At 46.1% G+C, this 21,621-nt stretch overlaps 2 protein-coding genes across 2 annotated transcripts; both read left to right on the top strand.

Annotated features, from left to right (window-relative positions):
- The first annotated feature begins 2,135 nt into the window (after positions 1–2,135).
- LOC133888779 (uncharacterized) lies at positions 2,136–4,983 on the top strand. The gene is made up of 7 exons (XM_062329139.1): positions 2,136–2,457; positions 2,560–3,115; positions 3,246–3,371; positions 3,461–3,532; positions 3,643–3,708; positions 4,164–4,202; positions 4,286–4,983. The coding sequence occupies exons 1-7, from the start codon at positions 2,171–2,173 to the stop codon at positions 4,454–4,456; spliced, it is 1,317 nt and encodes a 438-aa protein (XP_062185123.1). The 5' UTR covers positions 2,136–2,170; the 3' UTR covers positions 4,457–4,983.
- A 12,140-nt stretch (positions 4,984–17,123) lies between these two features.
- On the top strand, positions 17,124–18,909 carry LOC133888526 (amino acid transporter AVT3C-like). The gene has a single exon (XM_062328803.1). It carries the CDS (start codon positions 17,344–17,346, stop codon positions 18,610–18,612), a length of 1,269 nt encoding a protein of 422 aa, XP_062184787.1. The 5' UTR covers positions 17,124–17,343; the 3' UTR covers positions 18,613–18,909.
- Positions 18,910–21,621: the final 2,712 nt, after the last annotated feature.

Below are 21,621 nucleotides of genomic sequence, written 5' to 3'. Positions count from 1 at the left end.
CCTTGTTTTGATTTACCACCGCGTTGACTCGGGACGTTGCACGATGGGCAGTGGATTGGACCTCTATGTCCTCAGCAACGGGCGACGAATCCGATCTTCGGTGCTCAACGTGCTCCTCCTCGCCTCCTTCCGTCGGCCTGGCGAGATTCACCCACTATGTTGCCTTCGTGGCCCAGAGGGGGGGAGGAGAAGGAGCGCTAGAGGGGAGGCAGCGTGGTTAGGCGGGGGAGGGGGTGTTGGAGAGGGAGGCGTAGATGGGAGGGCTGATGTTGGAGGGGGAGGCGACAAGGCTGAACGAATAGAGAGGGGGAAGGGGCGTCGTTGAAGAAAAAGAATTTAATATAGGAGAAAGATAGAGAATGAGATATAGAGTATCTGCTAGATATAATAGAATGAAGGATATTGTAATAGTGATAGGAGATATTATAATAACATTTTAGAGTAGTTACTGTAGTTAGCCTAGGGAAGGAGGTGAGCACCTGCGCTAGCCTAGACTCCACGCGGGTGGGCGTAATGGCAACCAGCCAGCTTTGCCACCACCTATAATCTTAAAATGATGCGATACCTGACTCGACATTGCATTGCCCTCCTCAATCCTCCACGGGTCCATTTGTGCAGGTACAGTCCATAACCTTTTCCTTCCGAAAGAAAGATCCTACCATATGTGTTTCTTTTCTTTACAAAAGGGGATTCTCGTCAACGATATATACTACGTAGTATTAATAGTAAGTAGTAACCTTGTCATTCATCATAGCATTGGCTATACATTGTACCGCGATGATGACCTGCAAAAAGTGCCGAGAAGTGAGAACTTGTTGTGGCATTTTTCTCTTCCTAGCTAAACATACTTTTGCCTACGCGGTGCGCGAGAGCACGCGCGTGCTTGCAGAGAAACATGCGCGTGGGGGAGAACGGGACAGCGAGAGGCCCACTGCTTGCATTGTTCACGTCCCTTTCAAGGACAGTTCATCATGCGTCACATAATCAGTTGCCACCTAAAATTCCTTGGCATTGACCTCTTCCTTTGACAAGTCGTTATAATTTATCAAGTGACTTTGATAATCACTCATCTCCCTGCGCCCCACTACATACCGATTGTGTGGTGCGCTGTTTCTTTAACGATTTTGTTATACAAATTAAGTGAAGCCTTCGATTTTCAGACCTTCCTCCGGCGAGCTCCATCTCCAAGTCCTGTGGCGACTGTTGCGAGTTGATTTGGGTTCAGGTTCAGCTGGGGCTCATCGGATCCCCCTGGGGGTGGTGGCAAACCAACTGTCGGGTGAGGGGTTGGCTGGGCGGTGAGGCATTGCTGAAGCCACTTGTCGTGAGACGGAAGGAGAAGTCAGGAGGTTAGGGGCAGAGCAGCGTGGCTGATCCGACGGCTACCATGAAGACGAGGGAGGAGGGCGGAGCAGGTACAAGGGCGTGAGCAGCACGGCCGTGATGGGTGAGGGGATAGAGAGGAAAAATTACGTGCTGGGTTTGAAGGAAAACATCCAGTGTTGAATAGACCCTTAGTTAAATAAAATGAAGAAAGCCACTCCGAGTTTAAGGTGCTAGGGATTGAAAAACTAGGATTAAATTTCAAAAACCTATAACTATCTTAATATATGTTGTAAAAAATTACAATTTTTAATATCTTACTTTAAAAATATATAACTATTCTTACACGTGGTAAAAAACTATAAATTTTTCACCGTAAGTACATATGTCATCCTCTGGTAATAAGTTGTCTCACGGTTAATCCTTCTATTACATACTACTGAGGGTGCTAACGGATAGACTCACGACGAGAAATCTATCATTTTATATATCCTATATATATATATATATAATATATATATATATATATATCAAAATAGTTATAAAATTTTAAAATAAACATCATAAGTTATAGTTTTTTAATATATGTCAAAATAGTTATATATTTTTAAAATTTATTCAGAAACTGATACATATTCTGCCCAACTGATAATAGGATACGAGTTACCTGAGAGCACGTATTGTCGTAACGATCACATCATGCCGACGACTACATATCATCCTCGAAAGCCCCACCTCAAGAGGAGAGGGGGGGAAATCCATTGGGCGCGCACCTACAAAAATGACCCCATCCATCAACCTGGTCCACTCCATAGCATCTTCTGCTGTCTGCTCCATACGCGCACGCATGCACGGGCATGCAGTGTTGCAGCGCAGCAGGCACAGCTCCCCAGTATATTTCATGGCTCAAAAAGCACCCGACACCCCAGTAGTTTGCAGCTCCTCTGCTTGTCCAACCAGCAGCGGCACGTGGGAGTCTCGCCAGCTGCAGATGCACGAAACCTTCCCCTCTTGGAGCCCCTGCGCCGGCACGCTCGTCGGCGCGGCCGACCCAGCCTTCGCCGCACACACCTGGGCGGCGCCGCACCTGCCGAGTGAGCACGCCTCCGGCCATGTCTTGAACCAGAGCGTCACGTAAGTATATGCACATACAACAATAATACATGCATGTGCTTGATGCTTGGTCAGCTCATGACAACAATACTGATCGAGCTGGACGTCGAACGATGTTTCCAGTTACACGGGAGGAGCGCACGGGACCAGCGGCTACAGAGAGAACTTCCTTTCTCTGCTCGAAGCGAGGAACATGACGCCAGAGACGTTCGGGGACGTGCCCGTGGCATGCGACTACCTCACAGGGCTGGCCGCCGCCGCCGCCGCCAGCAACATGGCCGGCCCAGGCCTAGCTGCCTTTGGCCTGACCAGCATCGACCGGTACACTGGTGCTTCCAGTGTTTCTCCCGTCAAGCCTGATATCGAAGTCTCGCCACTGGTGTGCTCGGGGGACAGCGTGGTGCACGGGAGCATTGGTTTCATGCCATGCTACGACCATGAGGTGAAACGAGACAACCAGCAGCAGGGGTTTGGAGCTCCCACGGCTGCATTTCTGCAGCAAATGGTTCCTAGCAGTGTCGAGATTCAGTATGGTCTGGGTTATTCCGGCATAGGGACTGAAAGACTATTGGAATCTTCTTTTGCCGCGAGGACCTTGTCGGGTGGCGGTTCTTTTAGTGACTACAGATCAGCCGCAGAAATCATGTCCAGCAATAGACATGAGCAAGATATTGCACCGGTAAGATTGTCATGCTAATGTATATTACCAAGTAGTTATGGAAAATTAAGTAGCTTCTGGATCGCCTACTGTCAAGTACAATGTACATACTTATGTGGACTGTTTTGATTTCTGCGCATGATTCTTGCAGGAGATGGCCAGTGGTAGCAGTGGAAGGGGAGCAGCAAGTGTAACTGCCAAGAGAAAATCAGATAAAAGGGCGGAATGCGACGCGAAGAAGTCTAAGCAGGAGGCTTCCCAGACGTCACCTTCCAAGGTAATAATGAGAAAATAACGGATGAACTAGCGATAAGCCAGTTAAGCCTTTTGGATCAAACGTTTGACGAGGTTGTTTAAAAAACACAGCCTCAAGCGCCGAAAGTGAAGCTGGGAGAGAAGATTACAGCATTGCAGCAAATCGTGTCACCTTTCGGGAAGGTACGAGATTTTTAGTGCAGTTTTTCTTGCAAGTGCAAACAACATGTTTAGTTTCTGTTCATTCTTCTTGTGTTGATAACTCGCTGAAAAAATTAATTGCATTTTGCCAGACGGATACAGCATCGGTACTGTTTGAAACGATCAAGTACATTAAATTTCTTCATGAGCAAATACAGGTAATCCATGCACACAATCACTTTCTAATACGCCCTATGTTTGGCTTACATAAGTCTCTCTCTTTGAAAATAAATGAAAAACCGGTTACATAAGTTTCTACGAAGTAGAAGAAAATACTAATATCCACAAAAAGTGAACCGCAGCTGAGCGATGCAAATAGGCCCTGTAATACAAAGATACATTGAACCGTTGCACTGACTGCTCCAGCCTTTTGCCCTGGTTTCAGTGAGCATGCCATATTGACTTATACGTTGCCTTTTATCAGTGGACTTCCAAGTCATCCCCAAGTCATGTGTAAAGAATGCTCAGGCTATCGTTTTCCAGAGTCCAGACACAAATGAACCAAAGAAAAGGGGCACTAACACTGTCGCAGCCATTGGTCGGCCTTTTCTGAAGTTAAGTAATGCTGACTATAACTATGCTGATCAGTCTTCCATTGTCTGATTTTCTGCAGTTATTTAGTGAACCGTGCATGACGAAAAGCACACACAAGGTACCAATAAAGTGTATAATTTCTTTTCACTAAACTAGTTATAGCAATGTGGTTACGAGTCATTGTGGACATTTTATTTTCAGGGTCACATTCAATTTGGAGGCGAAGATAGAAAGGAGAAGAAAGGAACGGAGCATGATTTGAGGGGCGGAGGGCTTTGCCTGGTCCCTGTTTCTTGGGCTCCGCAGGTATACCGGGATGACACCCTACCGGACTGCAGGACGCCGGCGTACAGGAGTTGCCTGTACCGATGAGCCCAGCAAGGCGACAACTGCATGGTTTCAGGCTGTAGCTGTGTGACTGTGTCTGCAACGGATTATTCGTTGGAACCTTTCTGTAGTGTCACGGACTTGGCTACCGGCCGCCAAGTGGGCCCAGGCATCGATGTCTCGCTGCTGGGTGGACCAAACCACCAGGGGAAAAGGCGACCACAAAGAGGAACAGAAGGCTGGGACGGAAGGCTGGGAGTTGCTAATTTTTAATTGAGTGAAAATAAAAGTAAATTCATCGGATGAAATTAACTTCTGATTTCAGTCGATTGAAATGTAGTAAATCCGTTGAAGAATAGACTGAACCGAACCGAATCGAACGGACGACTCCTTCTACCTCGGCTCCACCGGCCTTCTTCCCCATCGCTGTCTCCGATCCTCCACCGTCCTAATAGTCTCAATCCCTTATATCGATTTGGATTATTCTCTCATATTCTAAGTTCTTCATCAGGTGTATCCGGACCATGTGTGTTTGTTTGATTTGGCTATTAAGCTCAGATTTGGATTGTTCTTGTGTGTGCTTGTGTGGATTTGAGTGCTTGGATCATCCGGGTTGGTAACAATTGGATCATCCGGCTATGGAAAAGACGTCTGATGATCCTTTTGATGCAGTGCTGTCGAACTTGACCAAGCAAGCAGTGTTCATCGACAAGAAAATCGACAAGGTGCACCAATGGAAGACCATGAGGGAGGAGCCCACGCCGATCGATCTACCCCGAGCACTCTCACCGCCTTCGCACTTCGTCGCCGATGCGGATCCGGCTTCCCCGGTGGAGCGAGAGCTTTCCACATCTCCGTCTATCAAGAACCCGCAAGGCTACAATCTCCCATGACCTTCCGGTCGCCCACGAGTGGAAGGGGGATCGTGTCGATGCCTCTGGAGACTCGGCTCCTCTGCACGCAAGTCTCCAATGTTTGGAGCGTGGGGAGGTGGTGCGCCTGCAGCGCCCCATCGTGGTCCGGGCATGGGGCAGCTGCGGCGAGCGTATTCATCGCCAATGTCCCAGCTTCCGCCGCTTACCAGGCGTGCACACACCCTTCATTGCGTGCTTCTACACCGTCATCCATGAGCGCGGCAGCCTCGAGACAACCGGCGACTCACGTGGGTTCTCCATCGAGTTCAACACGCTGACACGGTCTGCTCGGTGGCGGTGAAGAGGTTAATGCGCTTGTTCCGGTCACAAAGTTGTGGATTTGGTGGTGGCGACCTCTAGCAAGGAGAAGGAAATGGCATGATCTCCTTCAGCCTCCATGCTGTGGCCACCAACCTGTGCCTCCGCGTCCTCGTTGTCCTTGTTGGCTCGAACTCCTACCCCGACATCCTCTCCATCATGCAGTTGCTCAAGGACAAGATCTCCACCCACGTCGCGGCCATAACCCGCCTCGCGTAGATGCTCATCCACTGTTCAACGAAACGCCACCACAACCACTTCCCAAAGCGTCCATATGTGGCAAACACCTCAAGGCTCATCGACAAACTTCTGGTGTGGCGTCCCTTCATTGCATCCCCGTCCCTCTCCTACGTCGCCATGGCATGCTGGATCTACCGCGACAACACCACCATCGTGAACTACTCTTGAGTCGTCGCCTCTAACTCCTCCGGTGTCTTCCCCCTCTTCACCAGCCAAAACCGCACCAAGAGGTCCCTCATCACAGCGGTCGCGGCAACTGTGGGTGGGAAGCTACTGTCGTCAGGGTACAAGGGCGTGGTGCCACGACCCAACGGGCAGTGGGGCGCGCATAGCTACAAGCGGTACCAGTGCGTGTACAATGGGAGGAAGTGTCCGAATCGGCTTTCAGAGTATTCTTAGTTTTGATCCAATGTGTTTGAGATCACGAATTCAGTAGGAATGTGTAACCCTCTGAGTAAGCTTTCATATAGTCAAAAATCATCAAAATCAAACATCAAGATTAAAAGTTATCGTTGTTTTCAAAGGGTCAACTGTGCTGATTTCGAAAGTTCCGATCCAAAGTTCCGATGGGTAGATCGGAATTTCCCATCTGTCTGAACATCTGATGTTTAGAAGAGTCAGGGTTCTTAGTTTGGAGTTAGTTTTTAATCGGAAGTTCCGATATAAACATCGGAAGTTCCGATATGTTGTTTTTCCTAGGTTCGGGAGTGAGTTTCACCCGGATTCGATCGTTGGGATACATAGGATCGAAAGTTCTGATCAGTGCAGAATCTGAGTCCAACGACTAGTTTTTTAGAATGTGGTATTTATACCCCTTGTCCTCCTAGCGTGTTAGGGGCTTTTTGGCTAGTTTTGTGGTGCTGAGAAGTGGTGTTAGAACTTGATATTCAATCTTCGAGTGTTCATCTACTCTCTCTATCAAGAATTTATGAAAATCAAGCTTTTGTGACTTAGTGAGGATAGAGTGAGGTGTTTAGAGCTTAGCGTGCTTGCACGTGTCGCATTAGTTACGTATGTTTGGGCACTTGGTGTTGATTGTGTGCGAGTTTAGGAGTTTGTTAATTTTATAGATCACCATCTCCTAGACAGCTCGATGGTGGATTACCAGCGATTTCCTCAAGTGAAAATTATGAGTAGGTTCAGAAGTAGTTGTGGAACTCACCATCTTCGGAATGGAGAAAAAGTTTGCCATAGTAAAGGTGAGAAGTGCATGTATGCAACCTCATGAGGAAAATGGTTGAAAAAAAATCAGCTCAAGTGCGATCAAGTTTCCTCAACATAGACATAGGATATCGGTGGATATCTGTAATTCAGTAATAAATCATTTGTCTCTGTATTTCCTTACTTTTGTGTATTATTTTGATATTTATACTTCTATGCTTATTTGTATGCATATTGAGTTAATTTTGTGATATTCAAATCTGTTATTTTGCACTGATCGGAAGTTTCGGAACATTCGATGAACAATATTGGAATATCTGATAAACAGTAATGTCAGAATTTGCAATTAAAGTTTTGTTGCATATCTTATTAAATTTGAATAATCTTTGTCATACCTTAGGATGGTAACATTCATATTTGTTTAGGATATTGTGCACTAGTTGAGTCTAGTATATTTAAGTTTTTCACTTTAAAAAATTCGTTAGTTTATATTCACTGTAAGTTTAGGATAAATTTCAAAAGAGGACGAATTTTTGTAAAAACGCATATTCACCTCTACTCTAGGCGACATTATTGTTCTTTCAGTAAGGTGCAAGCTCAACTCTTCCCATGTGTCATCGGCTTGGGGACAAGCTGAATCACAAGGAGGAAAGAATGTCAAAGACTTAGCTAACGGCTGCCAAGTGGGCTCAGGCGTCGGTGTCTCGTTACTGGGTGGACCAAGTCACCAGGGGGAAGGCGACCACAAAAAGGAATAGAAGGTTGGAATGGAAAGCATAAAAAAATAGGCTGAATCGAACTGAATGGACGACTCCTTCTTCTACCTTGGCTCCATCGGCCTTCTTTCCCAGCTCCATCTCTAACCCTCCACCGTCCTAATAGTCCTAATCCCTTGTATCAATTTGGATTGCTCTCTCATATGCTGAGTTCTTCTTCCATCAGTTGTACCCAGACTGTGTGTTGGTTTGATTTGGCTATTAAGCTCATATTTGAATTGTTCTTGTGTGTCCTTGTGTGGATTTGAGTGCTTGGATCATCCGGGTTGGTAACATGTAGCTATGATGCTGATCGATTTTCTTGCTTCTCCTTGTTTAGTTACTCCAGTATTCCAGTGTTTGATTTCCCGTGTTATGTTGATTGCTGGTTAGTGTGTAGTCTAGCATCTCATTGTGCCCATAATTGTAATACCTCGAATCTTAGAGCAAAAAATAAAATAAAAATTGACGAACCGACCTTCAAGCCGACTGCCGCTAAGGAAGTCGGCTGCTGCTCTTGCCGCTTTATTACCCTCGACCCAGGACTGATCATTCCATAGTCGCCACAACTCTTGCCCATCACTCACCGTCGTCATCTTCACCTGCAAGCACCATTAGCTTGCTCTGCATCGACCATCGTAACTCGTTGCCACTGTAGCCGCCACTCGACCGTTGGTCCGTGCTAGCCCGTCGTTGACGCTCACATTGGTCGCTACCCCTCACCCCTGCACTACCGGTTGCCACCACCGTCGCCCTAGCCACAGCCGCCACCGTCGCTACTGCTGCCACCACCTCCCTCTGTTGTGAGTGCATGATGCTGCTTACGTGCCTATGGTTGCTACTGTGCTATGCGCTTGTTATTGCTGATGCTTGATGTTGTTGCCGACCAAGGAGGAGAGCAGAGGAGAAAAGAAGGAAGGAATAGGAAGAAGGGGAAAAGGGAGAGGAAATTTGGGGATTTTTTTTGGTGGATTTACAAAATTCATCGGATTTGTTTCAAATTCATGGTTCACACTGCAAGGTTTGGAGAGTTCTTGTGTCATCGGTGTGATATCGGATTATCGTCAAGGTTAAGGTAAATGCATGACGAACCTATTGATGCGTGCTATGTGGTTTGGTCTTCTATTTGTTCTATTCTTTTTCATGGTTCATGCGTTCATGTGGTTAGTAATTTAAATTTTGATGTGATGTTTCATTCCTGATTCCTGTCCCATGATGAACCTTTTCATATCGTTCATGCTCTATGGGATGTTCAATTCCACGGATGTGATGTTAATTCTTATCGTATGACAGCATGGTTTCTGTGTGGTTGTTGTGCTTTCTTGACCATTTTCAATTATGTTTATTGATCATTTTTAATTATGCTTATTCAATATTTGTATTTTCTAGTGTTTATTGGTTGGAATTTCATAAATATGTTTCTATCCAAAAAATCAAGTTTCAAATTATTCCTTTATATTTCATTCGAGTGCCAGTGCCAAAAGCATAATTTAGTTCTTATGTCCAGGATTATGTGAGCGAGTGCTGGTACCACTTACTCGGCTTTACCGGTAAATGCAAAGGATATTCAGGATTGTCCATTTCAAACGGAAACTACTGTCTTATCGCTGTTTTTAAGAAAAAAAATCTTTGTTACTTGTTCTTCATCGATTTAAATGTTATATTCTCGTAGGTTTTGAATTGTACTTGCTGAGTACTTTTACTCACTCTTATATTTCATTTGATTTTTAGGTACCCAGTGATTACGGCATGCATGGAATGGGATTAGCATCACCTTTAAACCCACACATTTCAATAATTAGTCTTTTCCTTATAGTATTAGAACAATATTTACTAGTTGGTCAGTTCAACACATATTTGGTTGAGTTAGTCATTTGTATTGGGTCCTGGAGTTGTACCGGGTCCTGAGTTTGGGATGTGATGCTTGCTTTTTTTTCTTATGAATAATATGTTTGTGAAAATGTGTGTATTTTGCTTGTGCAAGTAAGCGGCAATTTTAGAGGAAACTCTGCCAAAATTTTTAATAATTTTTTCAAACTTGTTAGGTTTTTAGATGGAAGTTAGTTGCATCCTGGTTTGTAGAAATCTGGAGTGCTACAATAATCGCAAAGATTATTCGGAACTGATTGTTAACTTTATTCAGTGATATTTGCAGCGTTCAAACATTGGTGGAGCCAGAGTACCAAAAAAACATGCACAATCGAGATTTCAGTGGCATCCTGACATTTCCCTCGGTCGTCCTGATTACAATCGAGCAAAGGGATGAGCTGGCCTTGTGTGTACATCCGAGCATGATCGCCTGCTGCGGGGGCGGGACGGCATAAGTCGCGTCGCTGACACAGTGCCCACCTCATACGTGCAAGATATATGCCGATTTGTCTCGTCAGTTCCGATCGGAAAATAGAAGGGAGAGCGCCCAAAGCCTGCCTTGTGCCCGCGGGGAAGGGGAGCGGCAGGCTTGGTGGCCTGTGAGCCTAGGAAGCCCGCGGTGGACTGCCGACTTGCACGGGCTTATCACCGCAGAGGCACAGGTAGACGGCAGGCGATCCTGGTTGAGGCGGCAGATGTGGTGTTCGGCTGTAGCCGTCGTAAAAAAAGATCAATGCGACCCGAACATTGCACGAGCCTTGTTCCATTTTTCTTTCGGATCAAGTCCAATTCGCCAATGCGAACTTGTCGCTGTTTTCCCTCCTCAACTCTCTAACCGGAAATCATACACCTCTCAACTCTTAAAACCGGACGAATTACCCCATAAGCCTATTTGATTATGGTTTCATCCTTAGCCCACAAGTCAGCCGCGTAGTAGTGTTTTTTGTGAGATCCATGTCAGAATCCACGTCACCCTCTTTCTCGTATTCTTCCGGTGTGAGTTCGGAGGAGGCGCAAGAGCCGGGCACGCGCGGGATCCAGTGACCAGTGGTGAGCAGCAGCAACACATGGATGACGAGTGGCGTGTGGTGAGGAGCTGTCCTCTCCTGCACTAGACGACGAGTGCGGGGCAGCCAAGCTTGAGGAGCCCAAGCGCAAGGCAAGCCACGATAGCCAAGCTCGAGGAGGCCGAGCATCACGGCAGCGACCAAGCTTGGGGATGGCTGTCGCGGCGAAGTGCAGGGCCAGCCACGACAGCCGAGCTCTGGGAGGACGAGCACAAGCCAAAACCACTCTTTTTTTCCCTCCTGCTAATCCACTCCTTCTTCCTACTCCGTACTCTTCTTCCTCTTGCTAATTCACTCCTGCAAGCCGAGCCAAGCCAAATCGATTTGGCAGGGAAGCAGTATCTACAGGGCTGCAATGGAAGGAAACTTGTGCACAAATCAATTTACGAGGAAAGTTTATAAACGGAGATGAATTTGAAGGAAGATAGGCGACTATTTTTGGGTGAACTAAAGCTCACCGTGGACGGGGATGTCAACTCATGTGGGGTGTGCGCTCCAATCCCTTCTTGTCTATCTGATCCCCCAACCAGTTTCCTAGCCCCTTCTCGCCACCACTGCTCCAATCCCAGTTGAGTGCAAAACCAGAGAAGGAAGAAGATGACGAAGGCATGAAGCTAACACGTGGACCTGATCTAAATGACATGGCACAAAACCGGGTGAGGTGGCGCAAAATCAGGGTGAAAAGAGCAGAGGAGGTAATTTATCCGGTTTTTAAAGTGTGGGATGTGTGATTCCTGGTTTTGGTTCAGGGGGTGAATTGGATATTTGGACTGGTTCCCCTTTTTTTTTTTAAAAAAAAAGGAAACTAATCCTTGTTCCATGGTGGAGCGCAATCCAAAATTTGGGTTGGGCTAAAATTCTAACTCGCATCAGTAGGTGATTTCTCAATAGAAGAGACATCCATTGGGCTGCTGGACACTCGATACCTGCAGCCTTGCTTTAGAATAAAGGCCCAAAGAATGTTTCAGACAGAAAGTGGCCTTCAAAAGGGACGTGGAATGCTCAGAGCCTCAAACCAACGTCTGAATTTGGCATTGTTTTTTCAATCACTGAATATGACAGAAGTCAGAAACAGGGTAAAAAAAGAAAAAGAAATCACAGGCACCGTGGCGCATTACCATACTCACTGTATGATCAAACGAACACATTAATTTCTTCTACGATACTCCCTCCGTCAAGAATACAAGACATATTTTTATTATAACCTAATTTTTAAAATAAAATTTAGCTATTGTTTACTCATAAAATATATCATTTCATTGACTGCAGTCTTGCTAAGTTTATTTGGAGAACACTAAAGATCGCTTTTTTTTTTTACATTCTCCTCGTAGTATTCCCAATATGTTTGGAACATGGCTTAGGAAAATAGGAACAAATATGAAAAAACAAATTCTGGTGGGGGGGGGGGGGTAGTGTCATTTGTTGGGCAATTTAGCTAAGCCAAAATGATGTAATTTTGATAAAATACAAATTTATTCTTCTATACAAGTTATCTTCAGAGCTACACACTAGGCAAGATTCTAGACATTGTTGCAAAATGAGAAAGATAGGATAACAATGTGCATTGGATGCTGTGTGTTGGATACAACTATAATGACGATCTTCGCCACGCATAGGTGGAGATTTCATAATAGAATATATCTTTAATGATGAATACTTGTCTTTATTTAAAACTCTTTTGTAGGAGGGTGTGTGATGGCTATATGATAGATGTATATCTGTATCATAGCCAAAATGATTGTAATAATTGTTAGTCACATACATCGAAAGATGTGAAGGCTATGATTCTTTCATTTGTTGATAAAATAGAACTCTCTTTATCTAAAAAATACTTACAAGACCAATATAGTATGAAAGCATTTTAAAATAGGTAAAAGTCCACTTTTCAACCTTCAACTTTGGCCTCTGTCCACCGTTTAGTTTCCAACTTCAACTCTCAAATCCGCTCAATTTACCCCTCTCATCCAAACCGGAATGGTTTTGCCTGACATGACGCTAATGTGACACGATTTTAAGGGCAAGCACAATGTGGGGAAAAAAAGCCTATATATAATAAATATGGCGTTACTGTCTGCCATAGTCATTGTGGAATCACTCCATAGCACAATAAATATAAAAGTCACTCATTACTATATGGGCAGCCCACAAGGCAATAAACTATATTATTTTGTTGAGGATTGGAACCTTCTTGCGTGCGAAGTGTCACAGGGAGGTCCAGGAGGAGCGATTTTTTTACCTATGGAACCCGCCTTATTTTTTAACCTACACACAAACATTGTGCTCTTTACCATAACTACTACCACTGCAGTGAGTCCCACCCATATGGATCACTTGGCCTAGATACATTGTTGTTCCCTAACCCTTATGCCCATTTGACATGGATAAGTTATAGGTAATCCATTTATTAATCGCTATGATCCACCTGTCGGCCTAAATTATGGACTAAATACTCCCTCCAGTCCAAAAAGAATAACATTTTAGCACTTGACATAATGGTCAGAAATAAGTGACGTTTGAGAAGTTTCAATCCGGTTTGCCACTTCTACCCCCACCTGAGTAATTCCATGCATGGCTTTTCTTCTTCCCCCATGGAAATAAGTGCCTGTGCATGTTCCCCAAGCACTAAAGCATGCATGTAGTAGTTAATACCATGCATGCATACTACTCCTACAACAACATAAGAAGGAGAAAACGAGAACGTTGTGCATGCTATGGCTGGTGAGGCAACCAAAGGCAGGACTTGCGCGATGGGCAGGAAGATGGAGGAAAAATATGGTGAGTTGGATTTGTTTTGTTTTGTTATCTTATTGTTCTTTATAATTCTAGTCATTCAAAAATGTTTCTTTCACAATATGTAGAAGTGGTACATCAATGGACGGCTGAGGGATGTTCTTGACAGTGAAATGGTGCTTTTCATAGCTGAACTAAGATGAATTTGGTTTCCAGTTTGTGAATTAGAAACCTCTTTGTTATTAGGATATGGTTTAGAGGAAGTAGTGCCCGATTCAATGGATAGCGAAGTCGTGCCTGATTCCATGTTGAGCGAAGTTGTGTCTGATTCCATGTTGAGCGAAGTCCCTGACTCCATGGAGAGCGAAATAGTGCCTTATTCAATGGAGGTCAATGCTAATATCAACATATTTGCCTCCAAAGAAGAAGAAGAGGCAATTGCTGTTGCCCTAACCCTTATGCCCATTTGACATGGAAAAGTTACAGGTAATCTATTTATTAATCGCTATGGTCCACCTGTCGGCCTAAATTATGGAATAAATACGGAGTAAACCCCAAGCTAATCTCATGGCACTGACATAATACGATTAAGAGGCCCACTGCTTCTTCCTGCGGTCCTGCCTGTGTGTGTGCGAGAGAGAGAGAGAGAGAGGGAGGAGGGAGGGAGGGCCAGCGACGAGGCCATGCAATAGGCAAGCCGAGCCCAGCCTGGCTCGCGTGCTCACAAATGAAAAGAAGAGAGTGACAAGTGGGCCACTACGATTTTTTCGTTATTTTTCCTACGTGAACTTTGCTGAGTCAGCATTATTTAACTACGTGGACACCTCCTCACACCAAAACCACCTTCTAAACCAGTGCATGGGGTAAATTGATCTGGTTTTCATACTTCAGGGTACTATCCTAGATGGTTTTGGAGTTGTAGGTTGAAAAACGAACTCATGCTACAGTTGAAGGTTTAAACGTGGATTTTTTTTAATATGAATCTAGTTGTACAATTTTTATACACTAAATATATTCATAATTAGACTTATTGTTATTCAAAGTATACAAAGTTAGAATTTTTTAAAATAAAATACTTCTTGCATTTTTAAAACGCGTCTTGTATTTTTGGGCAGAGGGAGTATCATTTTGATCAAATTTGGGATGTCTGATGGAATGCTTCTCTCTCCACCTAACTTCATTACTTCAACAACTAACAGGACGTGATCTGCAAATTGCTATGGGAAATTATTATTATTGCAATCAGGAGCTTCATTACTTAAGCAAATGCAGGAATACACTCCAGATTCAGGATTTGAAGTACCGGATGGGGTGCTTCAACAAGCCACTCACCCCGTTCCTGGGTACCTGATACCTGTTTCCTGCACATATGGGCAACCCTATTACAAGAACGATTAACATAACAAAGTTTATACTCCAAGCAATGCCTACTAAGCTCCTCTATGTCATTGAAAATTGAAGATATTTCAGACCGCTGGTGCTTCAGATTATTCCAGAGCCCCACCAAAACCTGGCTATCCGTCTCTAGTATTAGCCGGCGTGCTCCTCGCTGGATTGCAAATTCCAGACCATGACCATGACCATCCCTGCATGCGAAGCCTTCCACAGAAAAATGCGCTCAACGAGTGCTCATACCAGATGGATCGTGCACCCAAGAACCTGCCATTGTCTAGAACGCTGGTTGTGCGTCCGCTCGTGCGGGTTCGATCACTGGCATCGGCACCCGTACGTCTCACCGGGATTTGTTCTTGCGCGTTTAAGTAAGAGATATGTGCTCGCACACTAAGAATCTAAAGTGTGTATAGGACGCGCACAGCACGTGTGCGTGAGGGCGTGAGTACGATGTGTGTGGATTATATGCGTCCATGTTTATACCCTCCTAAAAAAGAACCTGCCATTGTCATCACGCATAACCATGCCAGTAGCTCCTTTACTAACATCTGCAAAGAAGGCTCCATCAGTGTTACATTTGAGCCATCCCAGTGGAGGTTTGGACCAGCTTTTTCGTGTTGCCACTGCCTTCAGCTGCTTCTCCGAATGTAAAATCTGCCACGAGTCATAAGCCGTATCACGCGCCCAGAAAATGGCCTGTCTCATCGACATCATGGCCTCTCCGTGCCTTCTGTTGTTTCTAGCCATCCCTAGAGTCCACACGCCACAAATTAATTTTTTTTGTTGGAACTGGTGCTGCCCAAATGAGTTATGTTTAGACAAGATTCATATACAGAACGGGGTGATAGGTTGTATCTGAGTTGAGTGTGTAGCACAGTATGTCGGTACGATATAACCTAGCTGTGACAGATCAGTATAGGCACGTCCCGCTCCATCCCCGTTATCGTCGGACCTCGTTGCTCGGCCACCCTGCCCAGCACAACCTAACCTAACCCGCTACACCGCAACCGTGTCCAAACCAACCTGATATGTCACTGTGCTTCAGGGGGCGCTGTGCCAAGCCCTCAACCTACAACACCACCTGCTAAATTCATTGGACCAGTCAGATCGTGCCGTAGCTGGCTCGGGCGAAGCCAACCCGACAGGCCATTTGAACAGCACTAGTCAGAACCCACGTGATGAACGAAAAAAAAGGATGACAACGATACATGTCCCTATCAAACGAACCCTTTTATAACGCGGCAAAGTGATAATCGAGCTTTTAGTTAAAGAAGATAGGGCCGCAGCATATCGAGGCAAACCAATCGATCCGTAAGTCGTTTCTCTACGCTCGCACCATACGCGTTCGTATCAAACTTGCTTTTTTCTCTATGCCCACAGGTTGTTTTCGTCTCAAAAACAAGTTAAAAACACGGATCCTCCACAAAACTAAAGACCTCAAGGCGGCGACTAATCGTACTCCAACTCAAGATGCTAAGTACTTGTATAAAAGGGGTTATACGTACACGTACGTACGTATAGTAGCGCTCCATAGTATAATATACTCTCCGTTGAGCTCGTAGCAGTTGGCACGAACGCGTACAGCTGATACGCGCGTTCTTTTTGCCAAAAAGAAAAAAGAGTTTGATCCGGCCGGATGCGGTGTTCCTTTCTTTCTTCCCCTGCCATGTCATGCTAGGTATCCACCGTATCTGAATTATCTGGACAAGAAACATTGTGTTGTGCCTGTTATCTGACAAGGCTTGCTCCATTGTGCTGGGTCTTGTTTGGCTACACACGATGGCCTCCCAGTGCAGCGAACAGATTGAAGATGTTGGCCGGATCCCTGTAGCGTGGGGAGGCCACTAAACTCGAAGCCGGCCATAGCCCACAAGCTCTGAAGCAGCACAGTACACCAGTGGCCAGTGTGCTCGGTACCATTCCACTCGAAGCAGCACGTGGTGCGGCCACGCCGGTGAGCAGGACCCTCACGGCGAGCCGGCGGCCTACAGGCTACAGAGGGTTCGTGCCCGTTAGCAAACACTCTTAGGATCGGTTTGTTTACTCCGAATTGTAGATTCTGATTGTATATTCTACAAATAAATGATTAGATTTTAGAAGTAGATTCTGCAAATATATATCTAAATTATAACCTAATATTTAATCCACTTAAAATAAATTCTTATAATCTATAATTCATAATCTAGAATTCACAACATATAAGGAGAAAAAAACAGAGCCTTACACGCGCCTCGGCTCCACCACACAACGTACATTGAACGATTGCTCAGCACGCCGTGGGCCATGTCCACGATGTTGCCCGAAGAAAAGTCCGCGGTGTTTTCCACCGACCTCGGCTAGTTGCCTCCGGCGCCGCGCCTCTGCAAAACGGGGAGACGTCCCCAATTCCCCATTTCCCGGACACCAACTCGCCACGCGACGCTCCCAATCGCTCGAGCTGATTCGTGTTCGATTATTGTCTTGATCCGACGGGCGAGTCCACCACCATGGGATTCGACAAGGAGGCGAGCTCCTCGTCCTCGCGGCTCGACGCGGCGCCGCTGCTGCCGCAGCACGGCAGCGGCGCCGGCGCGCACCATTCGTCGCAGCCCAAGACGTTCGCCAACGTCTTCATCGCGGTGGTCGGCTCGGGCGTGCTGGGCCTCCCCTACACCTTCTCCCGCACCGGCTGGGCGGCGGGGACTCTCCTCCTCCTCGCCGTGGCCGCGCTCACCTTCCACTGCATGATGCTGCTCGTCGCCGCCCGCCGCCGCATCGCCGACGAGCATCCCAAGATCGCCTCCTTCGGGGACCTGGGCCACGCCGTCTACGGCGCGGCCGGGCGGCACGCCGTCGACGCTATGCTCGTGCTCAGCCAGGCCAGCTTCTGCGTGGGGTACCTCATCTTCATCTCCAACACCATGGCGCACCTCTACCCCATCGGGGCATCGTCCCCCGCCTCCCCGCTTCTCACGGCCAAGGCTCTCTTCATCTGGGCCATGTTGCCGTTCCAGCTCGGGCTCAACTCCATCAAGACGCTCACGCTCCTCGCGCCGCTCAGCATCTTCGCCGACATCGTTGACCTCGGCGCCATGGGCGTCGTCCTGGGCCAGGACACGTCCATCTGGCTCTCCAACAAGCCCCCCGTGTTCGCCTTCGGCGGCCCGGCCGAGCTGCTCTACGGCCTCGGCGTCGCCGTCTACGCCTTCGAGGGCGTCGGCATGGTCCTGCCGCTGGAAGCGGAGGCCGCGGACAAGCGCAGGTTCGGCGGCACGCTCGCGCTGTCCATGTTGTTCATCGCCGTCATGTACGGGCTGTTCGGCGCCATGGGCTACCTCGCGTTTGGCGCGGCCACGCGGGACATCATCACCACAAACCTCGGCACCGGCTGGCTCTCGGTCCTAGTGCAGCTCGGCCTGTGCATCAACCTCTTCTTCACCATGCCGGTGATGATGAACCCAATCTACGAGGTCGCCGAGCGCCTGCTCTGCGGCAAGCGCTACGCCTGGTGGCTGCGCTGGATACTCGTCGTGGTCGTCGGGCTCTTGGCGATGCTCGTGCCCAACTTCGCCGACTTCCTATCACTCGTCGGGAGCAGCGTTTGCGTCGTGCTCGGGTTCGTGCTGCCCGCCGCGTTCCACCTCAAGGTGTTCGGCGCCGAGATCGGGTGGGTCGGGCTCGTCGGCGACTTGGCCGTCATCGTCATCGGGATTGCGCTTGCGTTGTCGGGGACATGGACGTCACTCGCTCAAATCTTCAGTTCCTCCAACGTGTAAGCATCGACAGTCTCATATGGATGAAGTCTTGCTACTTCATTGAGATTGCTCAATTGTACGTACCCAATTCAGCTGCCATGTTGATTTGGGCATACTTGCATTGCTTGAAAAATTGTGACAAACGGCATACACGATTCTTGGGGGCTTGCTGAAATCTATATGGTTTGTTCAGATATAGATTCGATTTGTACCTAGTAGCGAATCCATGTGTGTATCATGTACGATCCTTGATGTTGCAAGGATTAAGTCACAAGGAAACGATGCATGTGCAATACAAGAGTACCTATGTTGTGTAAAGATTCTTTTGCTCAAGGAGTTTGTAGTGTATTTCAGTGTCTCTGCCGTATCATGTTGAAAACTCTATCATGTTCTGTTAATTCCCCGGTCCTGAAACAAGTCATTGCCAGTTGTGTATTATTGATGTTGGATTTAGTTCCATATCAAAAATTGATGATGAAAGAGTATGACATAAAAGATAAGATCTCTCACATATCAGACTAGTCTTTTAGTTGAGTTGATCTAGAATCTTGTACATAGATCTAGTTGAGCTTGTGCGTATAGTAGGCCGGAGACTTAGGCTGAGAGCACCGGCTCATGGATATAGTGAGGTAGGCAGTTACACACCTTAATAAATGGTATCAGAGCTTAATATCAATAAATCTAGAACATCCAAGGGCGTACGGTTGGAGTGAGTCCAAAACATCTTCAGGGTCACACGGGTTGTGTATGACGAGAGAGATTGTTTGATCCGATATGCAACATAGGAGATTGTTGAATTTAATTCCACATTAAAAATTGATGATGAGAGAGCATGATATAAAAGATGAAGGTATCTCACCTATCAAGCTAATCTTTTGGGTTGAATTGGCCCAATATCTTGATTTTAATTTTGGTTGGACCCGTACGTATATCATACTTATTGATATCTAGGCTAAGAGCATTGTCTTGTGAGTATAGTGAGTTGTGTCATGCTGTTGCGTACTTGTGATCTTGAATGATTCGTAGAGGCTATCAAGTGTGAGTGGTATAACAATATTTTGCTTATTCTTATTGGTAATGTTGTCGTGCACTTCATAGAAGAATGAAAAAATGGAGAATTTGCCATGTCAAATAAAACTTTGTTAGTCAAACGAATCATTCACTTCATTGAAGAAGGAAAACCAACGGCTCCTATCTTTCCCTTTGTCGCCATCAGCAGTTTTTTCTTTTCTTTTTTCATGTGTATTCCATGGTTTGCTATGTCTCTTTCTCCGTTTTTCTACAAGACAAACTGAGGAGCAAGTTCTAAGCAGACTCTTCCCCGGTTTAGCATCTCCCACCGGCAAGACGAGAGTGACATGTTAGAACGTCAAAGATGCAGTTAAAACTGGTCGGCTAGCCCTTTTTGCTCTCGATGGGTTTTATCCATCTGTGATCTCAACCATGATGTCCGTGATTGACCGGTCCATATTCTTCGATAGATTGGCCTGATTCAGCATGCGCAACCAAGCGGACTGTCCTGCGAAGCTAATCTATCGCAAGTTCAGAACAGAGCATTATCATCGTTACGAGTCTATTGACGGACGGACTCCTGTCCGAATCGGAGATGGATCGAATTCTGCACGTTCAGCTTGATTGTTCCTTGGCTAGTGTCCTAACGGAAGGACGACGACTCCTGTCTGAATCTGAATCGGACTGTGCCGAGGATCCGTCGAGACATGGTACGCGCGCAGCGTGCATACCGCGATGGCAGAGCACCGCGCAAGCTCCGGCTGGGCGGACCTCCTGGCCGATCTCCTCTTCGAGGCCCTGCACCGCGCCGCGCTCGCATTCTCGGCCGTCTGCGCCACCTGGCGCTCGGCGGCCGCGGCCACTGGCCTCCCGCCCTGTCAGCCACCCGTGGCTTCAACTATGAAAAGGAGTGAAGACAGTTACACCGACTTTACACGGTGACGATGCACGGGATGATTGACGAGTGGGATGTCGATGGATCTTGTGAGCTGAAACACAAATTGATCATTGCCAGAAGGGAGAGTAAAGGAGTTAACTTGTGGCCCACGGAGTACCTTGTATCAACACCGTGGGGGTGATCTTTTGGAAGTTCAGGTATGCCTTGCATGCACTTGGGAAAAATGTCCCAGAAACGTCAAGGTTACAATTAGCAGGGTTGATCTTGAGAGGTGTAGCATTACAGAATTGAAATTAGATACAGCCTTTCAGGACCATGTGGTGTTCCTTGGTCAAAACCACTCCGCTTGTTTATCCACCTGACGACCCATCGGTTGACACAACGGAAAATATATTAGTTCTCGAGGGCATGACTTGAGGGGTGTTATGATTTATGACCTGCAGAATGGAAGTATGGAACACTGGAGGATGCCTTTTCCTACCGTGGGCGTGATTACGTAGGCGTCCCTTAAACTAATATGGATCTGTCCAAATCATATTATTTGATCTTTTTTTGAAATAACGTGTAATTGCCTCTGGTGTGTTATGCGTGAATTATGGACGAGGAAGCTTCTACTCATCTTCACCCTGTGATAGTTTACCTGGATGTGTGCTCACTTCATCTTTTATGAGCCCTTTTCAGATGAAGATGGCTCCGTCTTGTCAAAGATCTATTTATTTTCTTATAATAGTTGAGGAGGTAAATAAGTCATCACGTTCACTCTTACAGCAAAAATGATCCTTTTAATCTATAATTGTAATTTTAATGATTAATAATATCATATTTATTGGAACTAACATGTTTGTCAATAATATATGATTAATATATCTCATATATGTAATATATGAAGGAGTCATCGAACTTAGGATAAAATTTGATTGAATTAAAGAAGTCATACGAAAAATAACTACACCGAATAGTTCGGTGATACCACAAGTGTACAACCTGAGCATTTTACAAAAGGATAAAAAATTGAGTTGAAATGAGATTATACTCACCAGAAGATCTGATGATCAGAATCAGTGTACACCGAAGTATTTAATAGAAGCTCTGTAACTATCGAAGACTGAAAATCAATACAC

Source organism: Phragmites australis, chromosome 13, assembly GCF_958298935.1.
Source record: "Phragmites australis chromosome 13, lpPhrAust1.1, whole genome shotgun sequence".
Classification (NCBI taxonomy): Eukaryota; Viridiplantae; Streptophyta; class Magnoliopsida; order Poales; family Poaceae; genus Phragmites; species Phragmites australis.
Note: the sequence above shows the minus strand (reverse complement) of the source record. Positions and strands in the feature narration are given on the sequence as shown.

Excerpts from the sequence above, each read along its gene's own strand:
- LOC133888779 (XM_062329139.1), top strand. The coding sequence starts at position 2,171 with ATGCACGGGCATGCAGTGTTGCAGCGCAGCAGGCACAGCTCCCCAGTA. Across the intron at positions 3,533-3,642 it reads TCGTGTCACCTTTCGGGAAG|ACGGATACAGCATCGGTACT; the intron begins GTACGAGATTTT and ends GCATTTTGCCAG. Across the intron at positions 3,709-4,163 it reads TTCTTCATGAGCAAATACAG|TTATTTAGTGAACCGTGCAT; the intron begins GTAATCCATGCA and ends GATTTTCTGCAG.
- LOC133888526 (XM_062328803.1), top strand. The coding sequence starts at position 17,344 with ATGGGATTCGACAAGGAGGCGAGCTCCTCGTCCTCGCGGCTCGACGCG.